Source organism: Cibotium barometz, chromosome 57 (assembly GCF_041138505.1).
Source record: "Cibotium barometz isolate CiBa-2024 chromosome 57, ASM4113850v1, whole genome shotgun sequence".
Taxonomy (NCBI): domain Eukaryota; kingdom Viridiplantae; phylum Streptophyta; class Polypodiopsida; order Cyatheales; family Cibotiaceae; genus Cibotium; species Cibotium barometz.
This window is the reverse complement of record NC_141102.1, coordinates 33,931,950-33,946,672: the sequence shown is the minus strand read 5'-3', so window position 1 is coordinate 33,946,672 and position 14,723 is coordinate 33,931,950. Positions and strand designations below refer to the sequence as shown.

Genomic DNA, 14,723 nt, shown 5'->3' with positions numbered 1-14,723 from the left:
TTGTCATTCATGTAAGGAATGGATGTGATGTCCGAATCTGACAAGCTTTTCTCTTCCCTTGATGGATGCAGTGCTTTTGAGACTTCTCTGAAGAATCGTCTGAAAAAGGTTTTAGTTTTCTTTGAGTCATTGCAAAGCATTACAACTTACTTGGGATAGGAATTCCTGGATAAGGTTCAGAGGAGGACTTTGACATTCCTTTTTTGTACCATCTTGGTAGATAAAAGGTGTGGAAGCTGATGAAGGCCTGGATATTTTCAACTCATACTTCTCACAAAATTTGTCATTACCTCGGGTACTGGACTGGTCTCTTTTATTCTTGTGATTTTGAATGCATAATCTGCGTTTTGTTTTTGAGGAGACCTAATCCAACATCCAATTCTTCTTTTCTGGAAACTATACTGGTTTGTAATGCAGGGGACAATAATTGACTTTCAATGGCTGCCGGGTGGTGAACTAAGAACGGAGAGTATGTTTCTTGGTTCTCACAGATAACAGAGTTTAGAGCTTTGGCTGTTTATGAATGTAACTAAGCTAGTGCTTGTGTCTCTAAGCAGTTGATGGAAAGTTGATCGGAACGATTCACAGCCGTGATTTTTGCAGTAAGTAAATAAAATCCAACTGGTTTATCTCTAGATATGAAAGACTGATTTATACACACGTGCACACACGCACACGCACATGCACACATGCACCTCCCACACCCAACTGCCCGCCCATGCATGCATGCACGCACACAATAACACACGCGCACATGTACTCCCGTACATGCATGCATACACACATGAACACACTCCAACACTGCACTGCACACCCGTGCATGCGCACGCACGCATACACCCTGCAGGGGCGCACATGCCTGTGTACACACACACATACACCCTGCATGGGTGCACATGCCTGTGTACGTGCACATACATGCATGCACACAAACACACTCATGGATCTGCACATGCGCACATGCCTGCCTACAGAGACACAAGCGCAGGTGTCACAGTTCGAACTCGTGCACCCCTCTGGGCAGCGTGGTGCAATAGAACTCTGATGGAACACTAAAAAATTGTTTCATTTGGCATGCTAGTGAGAACATTGCCATTTTCTCCTGATTAAGATCTCTCATTCATCCAATGGTTTCAAGCAGGAGCATTTTTTGACATCTACATTGGAGATCCACCCGTCTCATTGAAGACAAAGGAGGGCATTGCTGAAAAATTGGGTCAGATACTCAGGATGAGCTAGCTTGCCTGCTGGCCAAAATTATAGCTAATTACTACAAGCTTGACAGTTATTGTTTCACATCAAGCACCAAAAAGGTCACAGGAGCCAACACTTTAATCACCATTTTGAAACTCAACATTTCCTAATTTTTCAGGAGACCAAAGAGGTATCGAGTTCAGATCCAAAGAGAGAGATTCTCTTAAATAATGTTGAATTGCCCAATGGTGGCTGATTGGTAAAGGCTTGTGACTTGGAGAGAGGAGGTATCGAGTTCATGAAGGGATCTACTCATGGGGAAGAAACTATTGAGTTGCCTTTCACATCTCGAAATCAATCAAAAGACAGGCTAGGATAATGCAAAAAATTCAGACCCAAATGTTTGAAAACTACATGCTGAGACAAAGATTCAACATGTTTGAGTGAAATTGCACATTATATTGAATCAATATAAAATCAATTATACATGCATTAAGTCAATAGCTTTGCTGATATAATCCCTGTCAATATGATTTGAAATATATCTATTGTAATCATCCAAAGCCACAAGTGGTGGTGAATTTGTAAAGTCCATGTGAATCTTTTGTGTGTGTGTGTGTGTGGGGGGGGGGGGTGTGTGTTACCTCTGCCTTGTTTAGGTTGGAAAGTTCTCAAAGTGGATATCTGTCGCTTGTTGGTAGGTGGTCTATTAGGTGCCCACCTTGGATTTGCTCACATCTTAAATCAAGTGAATTGCTATGAAGGATTATTTGCACCTTGGGATGACTCCGTGATAGAAGACAAGCATATGGAGGTCCAGAGAAAATTAATAAGATCCTTGCAACTAGTGATTGTATGTGAGCCTCTTTATTGTACAAACAAGAAGAATAACCAAGTGATTCATGAAGACGATGCAAGAAGTTCTCAAGAGAAAGAAAGAGGAAACAAGGATGACTAGGACTTGGAAAATTAAGGGGCGAATGGAATTAAAATCAATGCTCAAATGAGTTGTCTTGGAAAGGGGTTACCAAGCAACTAAAATTTAGCTCTTTAAAGCTTGGACCTTTAATGTAAGTCGAAACAATGTGTGGTGTATGCAAGTTATACTCCCAATAAGTAGAATTATTCACAATATTGAATTTAAACTTGAATTACCTACAAAGGTAGCACTAAATTATTGATATGATACGATAGATGGTTACAGGTCTCTCACATGTGCTTTTTGTAAACGGAGCTCTAATGGTTTGGCTAATTAAGAATTACTAAGACGAGAGGTGTTACACTCACAAAAAAAACTAGGGTGTAATATTTAGCGGTGCGGATAAAAGCATCCTTCTCAACGACAGATCTAAGATGGAAGTAGATGAAAAGGTGGAGGTTGTGGGAGCTTTGCTATGCATATCTGTCTTTTGTAAGATGGCGTTGGACTTTATAATGCGGTCTTACCAAGAGTTTAATGACAAGTAGGGAAGTCACTAACTTCATGTAAATACTTGCATATGACTAGAGCTAGTGGCTCGAGGACTATTTTCAAGTCTTATTTGGCCTAGTGTGAAAGCTAGTCATTTGTATGTAAGTCATCTTTGACATTAACCAATACACATCCATTTCCTTGTAATAGAATCCTTGTGAGCTCTCCTTCTTCTCCCTACCCTCTTGCTTGTGTTCTATTGTGTCTTGCTTGCTTGATGGTATATAGATTTGTTGTCAGGTTTCTCTTTCTCAATAGCTTCTTCTCACTCTGCCTTTTGTGAGGAAGGACCATCGTGAAGGCTATCTCCTCCTTGCCTTTATCTAGGAAAAAGAAGCTCTATCTTTACCTCCTTAGCAAAGGAGCATTCCAGTGTGACAATGGAGTGAGGACGTGAGAACAAGCTGAATCACCCACACAAGAAGTTGCATTTGCAGTTGCTCTATAGTAAAGTACCAAATGACACGTGATTCAGTAAGGGTAAGATAAGCTCCTTACTTGAATATATTTGGCACCATCAACGAAGAAAAGATTAGGAGCTCTATTTGTTCATCCATTCCAAGCTATTAGGATCACCTAATATTTTTCAGTGTTGATTAAGAGGTCACACTCTAAAAAATGTACGGTTTGGGAGCCTTGGATATGTTTAGTTTGTTGTTTTTTATTTTGTTTTCAAGCTTGTTTGCATCATTGGGACATTTTAGTTTCATATTTTGGAAGGAAAAAACCATGATCTTTTCGTAATTTGCATGATTTCGAAGACCACAAGTTTTAGATTTCATTATGTTAAATTAAGAAATAGCTTAGAATTTGTGAGAAGGATTAGAATGCACTCTAAAAACATAAGCTTTGAGCTTTATTAAATGTGGGTTAGAATGAGAAGTTAATTTTTGTTCGTGCATTGTTGGAATTGTTAGCTTAGAGGCATGTAAATGCAACTAAAATAAACACTTAATCGTTATATAATCATCCATAATTGGATTCGGAAGCTTAATAATCTCTATCAACTTCAAAAAAGACCAAAAACTTCAAAAACTAGAAACCACCTCTCGAGTAGAAGACATAAGTCTTAAGTCACGCACGAAAAAGACGTGAGCATGAGCTATAACTTGTATGAGACATGATTGTGAGTTATAACAGACGTGAGTATGAGCTATAACATACGTGCACGTGACAGTGTGTAACCTTTAACAAACATGAGCAAGAGCTATATAGCATACAGGGACGTGAGCTAAAACAGACATGGGACTTGAGTCAACTATAACGTGACAGGGAGTGAGAGAGCAAGTGAATCTAATATTGTACCAACTAATTAAACCTGCCTTGAAGACTTGCAATGACACACCTACCCATGTCCTAGCAAGAAATTTGTCATACAATCTGTACCAGCATTAATTTTTAAGAAAATTTTTGTTCTTAGTAATGATTAGAGCATTAAGTATAATTATTATGCTCAATAAATAATTACAAATTAACCCTTAATGAGGAATGTGGCCCTAGACACTACTTGGAGTCCTTGCCCAAGCATGCCTATTTTATAAAAGTACAAATTTGGTGGACCTATTTTTTGTGAGGCATGAGATAAAAGTTCACAAAAGCGTGAGACGTGAGATGTGAGTCCCCTAGGCATGAGACGTGAGACACGAGCCACGAGTCTAGCTGACTAGGCATTAGTTGTGAGTCCACCAAGCATGATATGTGAGACTCGAGCTGTGAGTCTAGCTCACCAGACCAATGTGAGTCATTTCATAAAGATTTGTTACTTGTGAGCTCCCTAGGTATGAAATGTGAGGTGTCGTGAGATGCGAGTCTAGCTTACCAAACGTGAGGAGACATGAGATGCGAGTCACTTTATACAAAATCTATTATATGAACCAGCTAGCAGTGAGACATGAGACGGGAGTCCTAAGGTGTGAGACATGAGTCAACCTAGAAAATAAAAAAGATAAAAAATCTACAACTTGAAGAAAACTTATTTTTTACATTGGGTAAAAAAATTATAGCCATTTATAAAGTAGTAATGTGTGAATGTAGCTTATAATGGGTTGGGCTCTTTTTCTCTCTTTAGGAGGTTTTTTCCCTCAAGCATGTGTACTCTTATGAGTGAGTGTAAACGACTTTATTATGTCACTTCACTTGTACTTCACTCATTCTCATCAAATCGACTTTGAGTGTCGTTCTTTCCTGTGCATCTTTGCTCACTACATCTGTTTGTGTGTTCCTATCTTTGTCTCCATTCCAAGAATTGGTATTAAAGAAGGTTCTCTTGAGTCTTACCTTTGTCATTTTCTCTCGTCATCACCTTCTTGAGCGACTCTTGTAATCGTCTCAGATTGAGCTATCTCTTAAATGGTGGAGAAGATATACCCTATAGTGTGGTGTTAGAAAAGTTGAGATCTTCTTTGTGACTTTGGGCTATTTCGGAATCTTTTGAGACCCATTCGCATGCATCAATTTTTTGTAGGCATCGTGGGAGTGTCAATTCAAATTGTCTTTTATTTTACGTTTTTTGCAAGGTGACAACATAAATTTGTTGTGCAAACATTATGCGCATATGCCATAAGTGTTACAAGGCCACCGCCTAATCTAGTGATGGTGTCCATCTCAATGGGCATTGATGGCAATTGCAGGTTATTTGAATATTTTTATTTTATGTTAGAGATTTGTTATTTGCAATCCAAATAGTAGGTAGTAATGTATTTAGGATGCTTTCCACTAAATAAACCTAGCGCCAAACCCTGCCAATGCATACCAATGTGGCTCTTTTTGCAAATGGATTTGACAAGGTGCTAGAATGGGAGTTTTGGAATTGCGCTCTGCACCTTTCGTAGTTCCTGTAGAACAGACCTATGCTTTTGGGACCTCCAAGTCCTCATTGACCAAAGCCTAGATATGTTTTTGCTCGGTCTAGCTTTCTGGCCTATTTTAGAATCTTTGGACGAGGAGGCCCTCGTGTTCCGCTTTGTTTGCACCATCTATAATAAAATTGGACGGATGGCTCAAATGACTTACAAGGAATTTGTTTTTGGGATAAACTCACTACAACGTGATAGGCACACATCCAACACATTCAATCCCCCACATATCATGTTGTGTTGAATTCACAAGGAAACTCCAACACTCATAATGACGCTTCTACACAATCAAGGAAACTCCAACACTCATAATGACGCTTCTACACATGTTAAACACCTATTTAACAAGTACGTGTACCAAATCAATACACTGCGAGGGGAGAATTCGTAAGTGTGGAAGGTGCTATCCTCCTGTTATAGTGATCCTTCTAGTGAAAGAGTGGTGTTAAAGTCTACACAAATACACAAGTACCCAATTAGCATAAAAGTTTCACTTCAAGGCGACAATGACCACCGTCTCACCTTACACAAACCAAACACGTGCTGATCTTGTTTGTAAATGTTTTATGAAACATTATACGAGTTGATTCATTCAATGAAAAAACATAACATTCATTTCTTATAAAGAACTCCCCTTATTCAATACAACACGATATGGGATGTTGAACATGAATGTAAAGATCGAGCCGGGTTGTTGTGAATGGGATGCGTGAGTTATTAAACATTGGATTGAGAAAAAAAAAACTTACTCGTAAGAAAAAATGGTGTCCACAAAAATGAGTAGATGAGATGGTGTAGACAAAGAGCTGACCATGTTGACGAAGACATGCAAAAATATGACGTACTCTATTAGAAGATCTCGTCACTAAATTTGACGGTTTAGGATTTAACAGAAGAGATCACACCTTAAGTAGGTGTGATGTGACATGATGATGTCAGCAAGTAATGACATCAGGTGCATGTGTCATGCAATGATGAGAATGATATCAAATGCAAGAGTGACACGTGTCTATCACATTTGTGAAAGAGAATGGTAGTCGTGAATGTATGACTTCCACGTGTAAAGGCCCTTTGATACTGAGGGATAAAGCACTCCCACATGGATTATTTATAGCACAACTTCCACAAACCCTTGGGTTTTTTTTGCACAACTATTTTCTTATACTCTTGCTTTTCTGGGTATTAGCACTTTTTCTATCTTGCAACCATTGATTATGATAGCGTGCATCGATAATCTTCCCGATACGGATTCGTGATGACAGTCTCCACCCCTTTGCAAATGTTAAGGTGTGCAATGGTCTTAGAATATTCTTTTCATAATTGAAAAATGATTGTGAGAGTAAGTCACGTATCTAAGCAAATCACCAAGATGCGATATAAAATATTGTATCTCAACTTTGGCTTTGAATCGCATTTTATTGTTCCCCATTAAGTTTTAATTGGGCAAATCAGTATAGCGCGAATATGGAACCCTACGATTGATCGTGATACCATAGTCACATTCTAATGAAAAATTGTAGTATCGTGAGCTTTTAAATCCGGTTGTTAGTGGTTGTTGCATATCCGTGTAACATAGACCTTGTATAATGCAATTCAATACAACATCCACCCTAAATAGCGATGTACTGACTTGCAATATACAAGGCTAGTATAGTGCGAATATGGAATCTTATAGTTGCTAGCCCACAGTCACGTTGTAATGAAAAATTATAGTATCACAAGTTTTTAAAGCCGGTTGTTAGTGGTTGTTGCATATTTGTGCAACATAGACCTTGTATATTGCAATTCAGTACAACGAGATAAAAGGCTTCACTTGCCAACATCCACCCTAAATTGTGTTGTATTGACTTGCAATATACAAGGTTAGTATAGTGCGAATATGGAACCCTATGGGCTGGACGATCCCCGACCCATAGTCGCATTCTAATGAAAAATTGTAGTATGTGAGTTTTTAAAGCCGGTTATTAGTGGTTGTTGCATATTTGTGTAACATAGACCTTATATATTGCAATTCGATACAATGCGATATAAGGCATAACTCACCAACATCCACCATGAATCGTGCTCTACTGACTTGCAATATAGAAGGTCAATATAGCATGAATGTGTAATCCTATGGGCCAGCCGATCGTTGACCCATAGTCGCTTATAATGAAAAATTATAGAATCGCGAGTTTTTAAAGCTAGTTATGAGTGGTTGTTGTTACATATTTGTGTAACGTAGACCTTGTATATTGTAATTGAGTACAACGTCGTATAAGATTTTACTCGCCAACATCCACCCTAAATCGCGATGTACTAACTTGCAATATACAAGGTCAGTATAGCGTGAATATGGAACCCTACGGTTGATCACTGGCCCATAGTCACGTTGTGAGGAAAAATTATAGTATCGTGAGATTTTAAAGCCAATTGTTACATACTTGTGCAACATAGACTTTGTATATTGCAATTCAGTAAGTACAACATAATATAAGGCTTCACTTGCCAACATCCACCCTAAATCACATTGTACTGACTTGCAATATACAAGGTCATTATAGTAAGAATATGGAATCCTACAGTCGATTGTCGGCCCATAGTCGCGTTAGCTTAATTTTTAATTATATAAATCAGTATAGCGTGAATGTGGAACCCTACGGCGACGGCGGCTGATCCGCCGAACCATAGTCGTTGTAATGAAAAATGGTAGTACCGCGAGCTTTTAAAGCCGGTTGTTGCATATTTGTACAACATAGACCTTGTATATTTCAATTTAGTACAACACAATATCAGGCTTCACTCGCCACCACATCTACCGTAAATAGCATTGTACTAACTTTTACACTATAATTGTAAATCACTATTATTCTTTTATTCTTGTGTAGTAATACTCATTTTGAAATATTTTTCTACTTGTAGATGCATCCTATCGAGATCGAGGTCGAGCCCAATACTGGGATTCAAGAAACGCATGAGGAGAAATTGTTTGACTTCTTTTACAAAGTTGGCTAGCACCATCACTGTGCGCTTTTGCCGCACAGGTCGTAGCTGGGGACTTGCCGGACACCGTATGCGAGCCACGAATGGCTGCAAGCATACAACCAGGGAAGGAAGCTCAAACAGAATGCCAAAGGGTGTGTCACTCACCGCTCAACCGCTGCCTTGAAGGATTCCCGCGTCGCAGCCGTGAAGAAGGAGCCGCCGTCGTCGCCGCTCTACCGCCTCTCCGCCGCCGTGCCGCTACACAGTGCTCGATCGCTCTCTCTCTCTCTCTCACACACGCAGGAGAAGGAAACCAAAGAGATAAGGCAAGAGCACTCTTGTATTCACAACACATGAGAATGAGGATTTTAGGGTTACATGTGACTCATATAGGTGACTTGGCCGTTCACACTTGGGCGCCCATACATGGCCGGCCGACCCTAACCCTTATCCTACTGATATCCAAGGTGCGCCTCTCATCGGCGATCACCCAATCCCTTCATCCTTAACATATGGTGCCGACAAGCCCGGCCCATGACTCAGAATATTTAAATTAATGACGTAAAATATAGTATGTCGCAATGTCCGCCATGGGTTAACATGCCCCCCTTCCTGATGTAGATTCCGTCCTCGGAAGCTATGGTATGGTAAGCTCGAGAGGGTTGTTGTGGTAGACCGTCTGCAAAACAGGGAAGTAGAGTGAAGGTATGCTGGAATTCAAAAGATATAAAGTGTATAAATTCAAGCGTGTGAGACCACAATGGATGATGCTATTAGAACTTAGTTTAAGGGTACATGAGTGAGCTAGTGTAGCAAATTAATAGGAGTTTAAAATTATTGAAAGGAATTCAAGAGTTAGCAAGGTGTCAAAGGTTAATCAAGGTTTATAACTGGCCTAAGTCAAGGAAAATAACCAAGCTTAATAAATAAACAGATGACCATACTATGTCTACTCTAAGAACAAGTAGTTACCACGAGCCTAGGGACACAAGAAACATCAGAGTTACAGGAGCCTTTTGCCTTTATTTTTATTTTTTTTGCACATGACAATTTTTATACACAATGGCGACCTTCCTAAGGCAAAACTAACATCGATCCTGGTACCATGTTTAACACAAGGCATTATCCAGGAATCTATTAGCTCACTTTAGGCAAGGCTACCCCCTACCAACCAAGGCATCGGTCTGGAGTAGAATACTCCTCGCCTACCAAGTATCAATAAGGCGATAGGCCAACATTAAAGCACAGCATAGACTTGTATTGCCATTTATTGTAGGCTTTTTTTTTTTTAAAGTTTGTTTTGATCTTCGCTCCTGAACTAAAATGTGTTCTTACATCTTTTCGACAAGGGGTAAAATCTATGTCCTAGAGGTCAACACACACACAGCCAGGTGTCAAACATTAAGATGGTTTGACCCTAGACCTAAGACAATCGTATTCCAAGGTTAACTAAAGACATCATGCTGCCTAGGAATATTTCCAATAAAGTTAAGCTCATTAATGTTTTACACTAGCATGCAAGCAACTTCAAAAACTAAGTAGTACAATGACAATTTCCATGTGGTCATGCCGTATAGTTTATGAAATTAATTGAACAGAAAAAACGAAAGAGAGTGGGTATGGAAGAATTACACCTGAAATTGGAGATCTCCTTGATTTGATGAGACAGCTTGCAATGTGATGTAGATATATTTTGATGATCGTTGCGGCAGTGTCTGGACTTGGAAGCGAACCCACCTCAAACTTTTTAACCTGTACAATCAACTAACAAGCACTATACCTCGAGAGGCACATCAGGGTGAAAATTTCAAGACTTGTTTAAGGAATCTAAACTAGAAAAAACTTGGAAACGCTAACCTACCTACCAGTCACCACACTACTACTGAGGATACGGTAGGAGGATGTTGTAGAGTCCTGGCTCTAGCCCTAAGGCTAAGCCTCTATCCGCATCATCCAAATAAATAAAATCAACCTCAGTAGTGCCATGAGTTTCATCCGTCCATTCATCATTGTCAGATATTTCCTTTTCATTTTCCCATCCACATAAACTCATCAAAAATGTAACCATGCGAGGATAGTCATCTTGTGGAAAAGGAAAGCATTGGGCTATCGGGGATATGTCCTCTACGGAGTAGGGGTCGGTCATGGTCAATAGGCGAATTAGCCATTCTAATTCCTCAATATTTTCCTCTCTGGCTAGTACATCTATATGATCCCATTCAGTTTCAATTACAGGATAGCACATGTGGAATATCTGAGAAAGGTACAGATGATACCTCTCACCAAAGGTAGGAGTGGATGAAGTGTATGATGATCGGGCATCTGCCATATCTGCAAACACAGATATAGCATCAGTAGGTTTATGACAGGACAATCTAGTTCTTGATTGTATACGGATATCTCTGCTCTTAACGTGCTCTTGCTCTTTTTACTATTTTTTTATTTTGTTTTCTTTTTTTGTTTATGTATGAAGCTATATATATACATCCCCTTGAATTTGGCAATTACATGGTCAGGGGAGGAGGTTAAGGAGGAAGCATTAGAATGTCGAGCGTGAGTACATGCTCCCCCTTTCCTTGGGTAGATCATGTTATTTGCAATGATGTTGCAGCCTCTTGGAACCAATTTGTCCAGCGGGTCATAGGTTGTGATGTGGGCAAATAGCTTTTTATGACCCTTGTGGCCACATCCAATTGTAGAGATGGTAGTGTACGCTCCCATTGACGAATGGAGGAAATGGTTTCCGACGATACTATTACAAGGGGAGACGTAGACTCATCAGTTTTTTGTTGGGTGTTGACAAGAGTAGGTGTAGAGCATGTAGAAACTTCTATATCAGCGTGTGCCTGGCATGAGGAGCTAGAAGCTTCATGTGGCTCCCCCCTTCCTGAGCTAGGTGGTAATGATCGATATCGTTTGGGAATCCAAACTAACTCTGGAAGAAGTGGTGTGGAGCACTCTGTTACCTTTCCCTTACCACGATCTTGAATTATCGTTGGGGTGGCAACAATTGGTTTGCAAGGTTTTATAGGTGATGTAGAGGGATTCAGCTTATGTTTAGGGACCCAAATCTGGTCATTTCCCTCATAGTACCCTTGGGCTACTAATAATTTTTTAGGGATCCATCGTGATGTTACATTGCCCTTTCTCGGGTGGGTAGCTGCTTTCCTTTTACGAGGCTTCTTGGTGGCTGAACGAGATTGAGCAGGGGAAGTAGCTGTTAACGAAGCTTTGGGGACCCATTTGTATGTACTCTTTGGCATAGTAAGCGAAGCTTTATGGACCGCCTTGCCTGTTTCCACTCTTGGCGTTGAAGCGTTAGAGGGGTGGCCTACAATCGAAGATGGTTTTGCCACTGGACTTTGTGATTTTTCATTATCTAATATTTGAGTGGATGACTTAGGTGCGGGATTTTGAGCGGTCAGACCTAGTGTTGGTTCTTGCGTTGTGACTTGTTTGGTTGCCCAATCGATATTGCACTTGGTGACCATCATCCATTTGCGCCCTAAGATTACAGTCCCTTCCATGGTGCCAGCAGGCATAACCAAAAAGCTTTGAATTATGGTTCCCTTGTCATAAGCAACCGGAGTGTGCAGAATTCCTGAGACAGGGGTTTTCTTCTTGTTGATTCCTTGAACTTGGATAGAACTCTTGGATAAAGGTGGTTTTCCCAGTTGACACCACACGCCATATGATAGCAAATTGTGTTGAGCTCCTGTATCCAATAATGCATTATACAGCACCTCCCCGTAAGGACTCTGTAACTCAATTGGGTATCTTAGAGGTGGGTCAGATTCCAATGCATCCTCCTCTGCTTCCTCGAAAAATACTTGCGTAATCCCCAAGTTGGCTTCTCGTTGTCTCCTAGCACGCTGTTGACGTTCTTTGGCTTCGACTCTTGCTTGTATCTTTTTAAGCTCAGCTTGTTCTTTGGCTGCCTTCTTTTGATGGATTGCATGTAACTCCTCCTGGCTCAGGGGGTCATAGTATCTTTTGAATTTACTCCCATTAAGGAATCCAATGGTTTCAACTCCGTCGAGAGTCTCCACTCTGATGGTACCTTGCGGGGTAATTTCACATACTCTATACGGTCCCTTACCAGCATATTTGAGCTTCTTCTTTTCGTTTCGCACTCCATACATCAAGACTTTATCCCCAACCTTGATGTCCTTGTCCTTTAGATGGCGATCAAACCATTTTTTCCTTCTATCCTTCTCCACAAGGGCATTGTATACAGCCAATTGTCTTTCTTCGTTTAGTCGCTCAAGGATATACAGACGCTCTGCTAAGGGATTACCATCCCAACCCTCTTGAGTAGCAACACGAAGACTAGGAATGACAAATTCCCACGGCATGACTGCTTCTTGGCCATATACCATTTTGAATGGTGTGCAATTAATAGCCACTTTGTACGCAGTACGATAGGCCCATAAAGCTGTCGTGAGCTTTAGATCCCAATCCGTGCGATGAGCTTCAACTGTCTTTGTCAAAACAGAGATTAATGTCTTGTTTGTACTCTCGGCTTGGCCATTCGCTTGCGGATAATAAGGAGTAGATTTGTGATGGGATATCATGAAATTTGTTGTGAGCTCCTTAATCACGTCATTTATAAAATGCGTTCCATTGTCGCTCACAAGTTCAAAAGGACAACCGAAGCGTGTGATTATATTTTCAAAGAGGAACTTGGCTGTTGTCCTCGCATCTGCCTTACGTGTCGCTTTCGCTTCAGCCCATTTGGTCATATAGTCAGTGGCCACAATAATATAGCGAGATTGTGTGTTTCGGGCCGCTGGGCTAATTGGACCTACAAAGTCTAAACCCCACTTTTCAAATGGTTGGTTTACTTTGATTGGATGTAGGGGCATCTGATCTTTCCTCTGGGGTTTCTTATATCGTTGGCATTCATCGCAACCCTTCACAAAGAGTGATGCATCTTGGAACATAGTGGGCCACCAATACCCTGATTGTAAGATCTTTCGCGCAGTTAAGTCTCCTGAGAAGTGACCACCGGCTACACCCATATGTGCCTCTTGCAAAATGTATAGATACTCATCTTCTCGGGCACAACGCCTAAGAACGTCATCCTTTCCTCTTTTATAAAGAGTCCCGGCTATCAGGCAATAGGGTTCGCATTCTTTGATCAGCTTTCGAGCTAGATCTTTACGAAGCTCCTTGGGTGGAAAGCCATTAACCAAAAAGTTAACAATCTTCTCACTCCATTCAGGCATTGTCTCCACCATGAACAGGGAAGTGTCAGGTAAGTCATCATCAACCCCCGTAGGAGCCTCACCATTGGGTATGCGAGACAAATGATCAGCCATAACATGTTTCTTGCCAGGTCTCACAACAACCGTGAAATCAAACTCAAGAAGAATCAATAGCCATCGTGTGATTCTTCCTGTGGAGCATGGTTTATTTACCAGATACAACAATGCTTGATGATCCACATAGAAAACAAACTTGGTGGCAAGGAGGTAATAACGAAATTTCCTTACTGCATATATCATTGCCAACCCTTCTCGCTCCGTAGTGGTGTAGTTCATCTCAGCATCGTTCAACTGGCGACTGGCAAAGCTAATGGGGTAGTCTAGCTTATGTTCTCCAGGTTGAGTTAACACACACCCAATAGCAAAGTTTGATGCATCAATATGCACATGGAAGAGTAAATCCCAGTTAGGCATTCTCAAGATTGGAGCACTCGCCAAGGCCTTCTTTAATAGCTCATAGGCACGGTCACATTCTTCGGTCCAAATAAACTCGATGAGAAGCTTATACAATGGTCGAGCTATCTCGGCGAAGAAGAGAATAAATCTTCGATAATAACCAACGTGGCCCATAAAGCGTTGGACTCCCTTGTAGTTGGTGGGTGGTGGCAGTTCCAGAATGACCTTGATTTTACTCTCGTCTGTGGAAATCCCATTTTTGGACACTATATGCCCTAAGATAACTCCGTGTTTAACCCAGAATTGGCATTTGAAAGGATTCAATGAGATGCGATATAATCTACACCTTTCAAATATTTTTCGTAAACACATCAAGTGCTCATCCCAAGAGGAATGAACACAAAGATCATCTAAGAAAGCTTCACAGAAGTCCCTTAGATATTCCTTAAAGGCCGTGTTTATCAATCGTTGGAATGTTGCAGGTGCATTGGTCAAGCCAAAAGCCATGACGCGAAAGGCAAACACTCCAAACTCCGTGATAAATGCTGTTTTAGCTTGGTCCTCGACTGCAATTGT

The 14,723-nt window shown here is 40.7% G+C and overlaps 1 protein-coding gene across 2 annotated transcripts in view; it reads left to right on the top strand.

Moving 5' to 3' along the window:
• Positions 1–1,695, top strand: part of LOC147606683 (uncharacterized) — a 66,927-nt gene extending 65,232 nt beyond the window's left edge. For both annotated transcript variants that reach the window (XM_086792279.1, XM_086792278.1), the window contains exons 7-12: positions 72–108; positions 221–295; positions 418–469; positions 558–602; positions 1,142–1,216; positions 1,373–1,695. In XM_086792279.1, coding sequence (XP_086648405.1) covers positions 72–108; positions 221–295; positions 418–469; positions 558–602; positions 1,142–1,216; positions 1,373–1,425 — 337 coding nt within the window. In that variant the 3' untranslated portion in view covers positions 1,426–1,695. The remainder of the gene's footprint in view (positions 1–71; positions 109–220; positions 296–417; positions 470–557; positions 603–1,141; positions 1,217–1,372) is intronic.
• Positions 1,696–14,723: the final 13,028 nt, after the last annotated feature.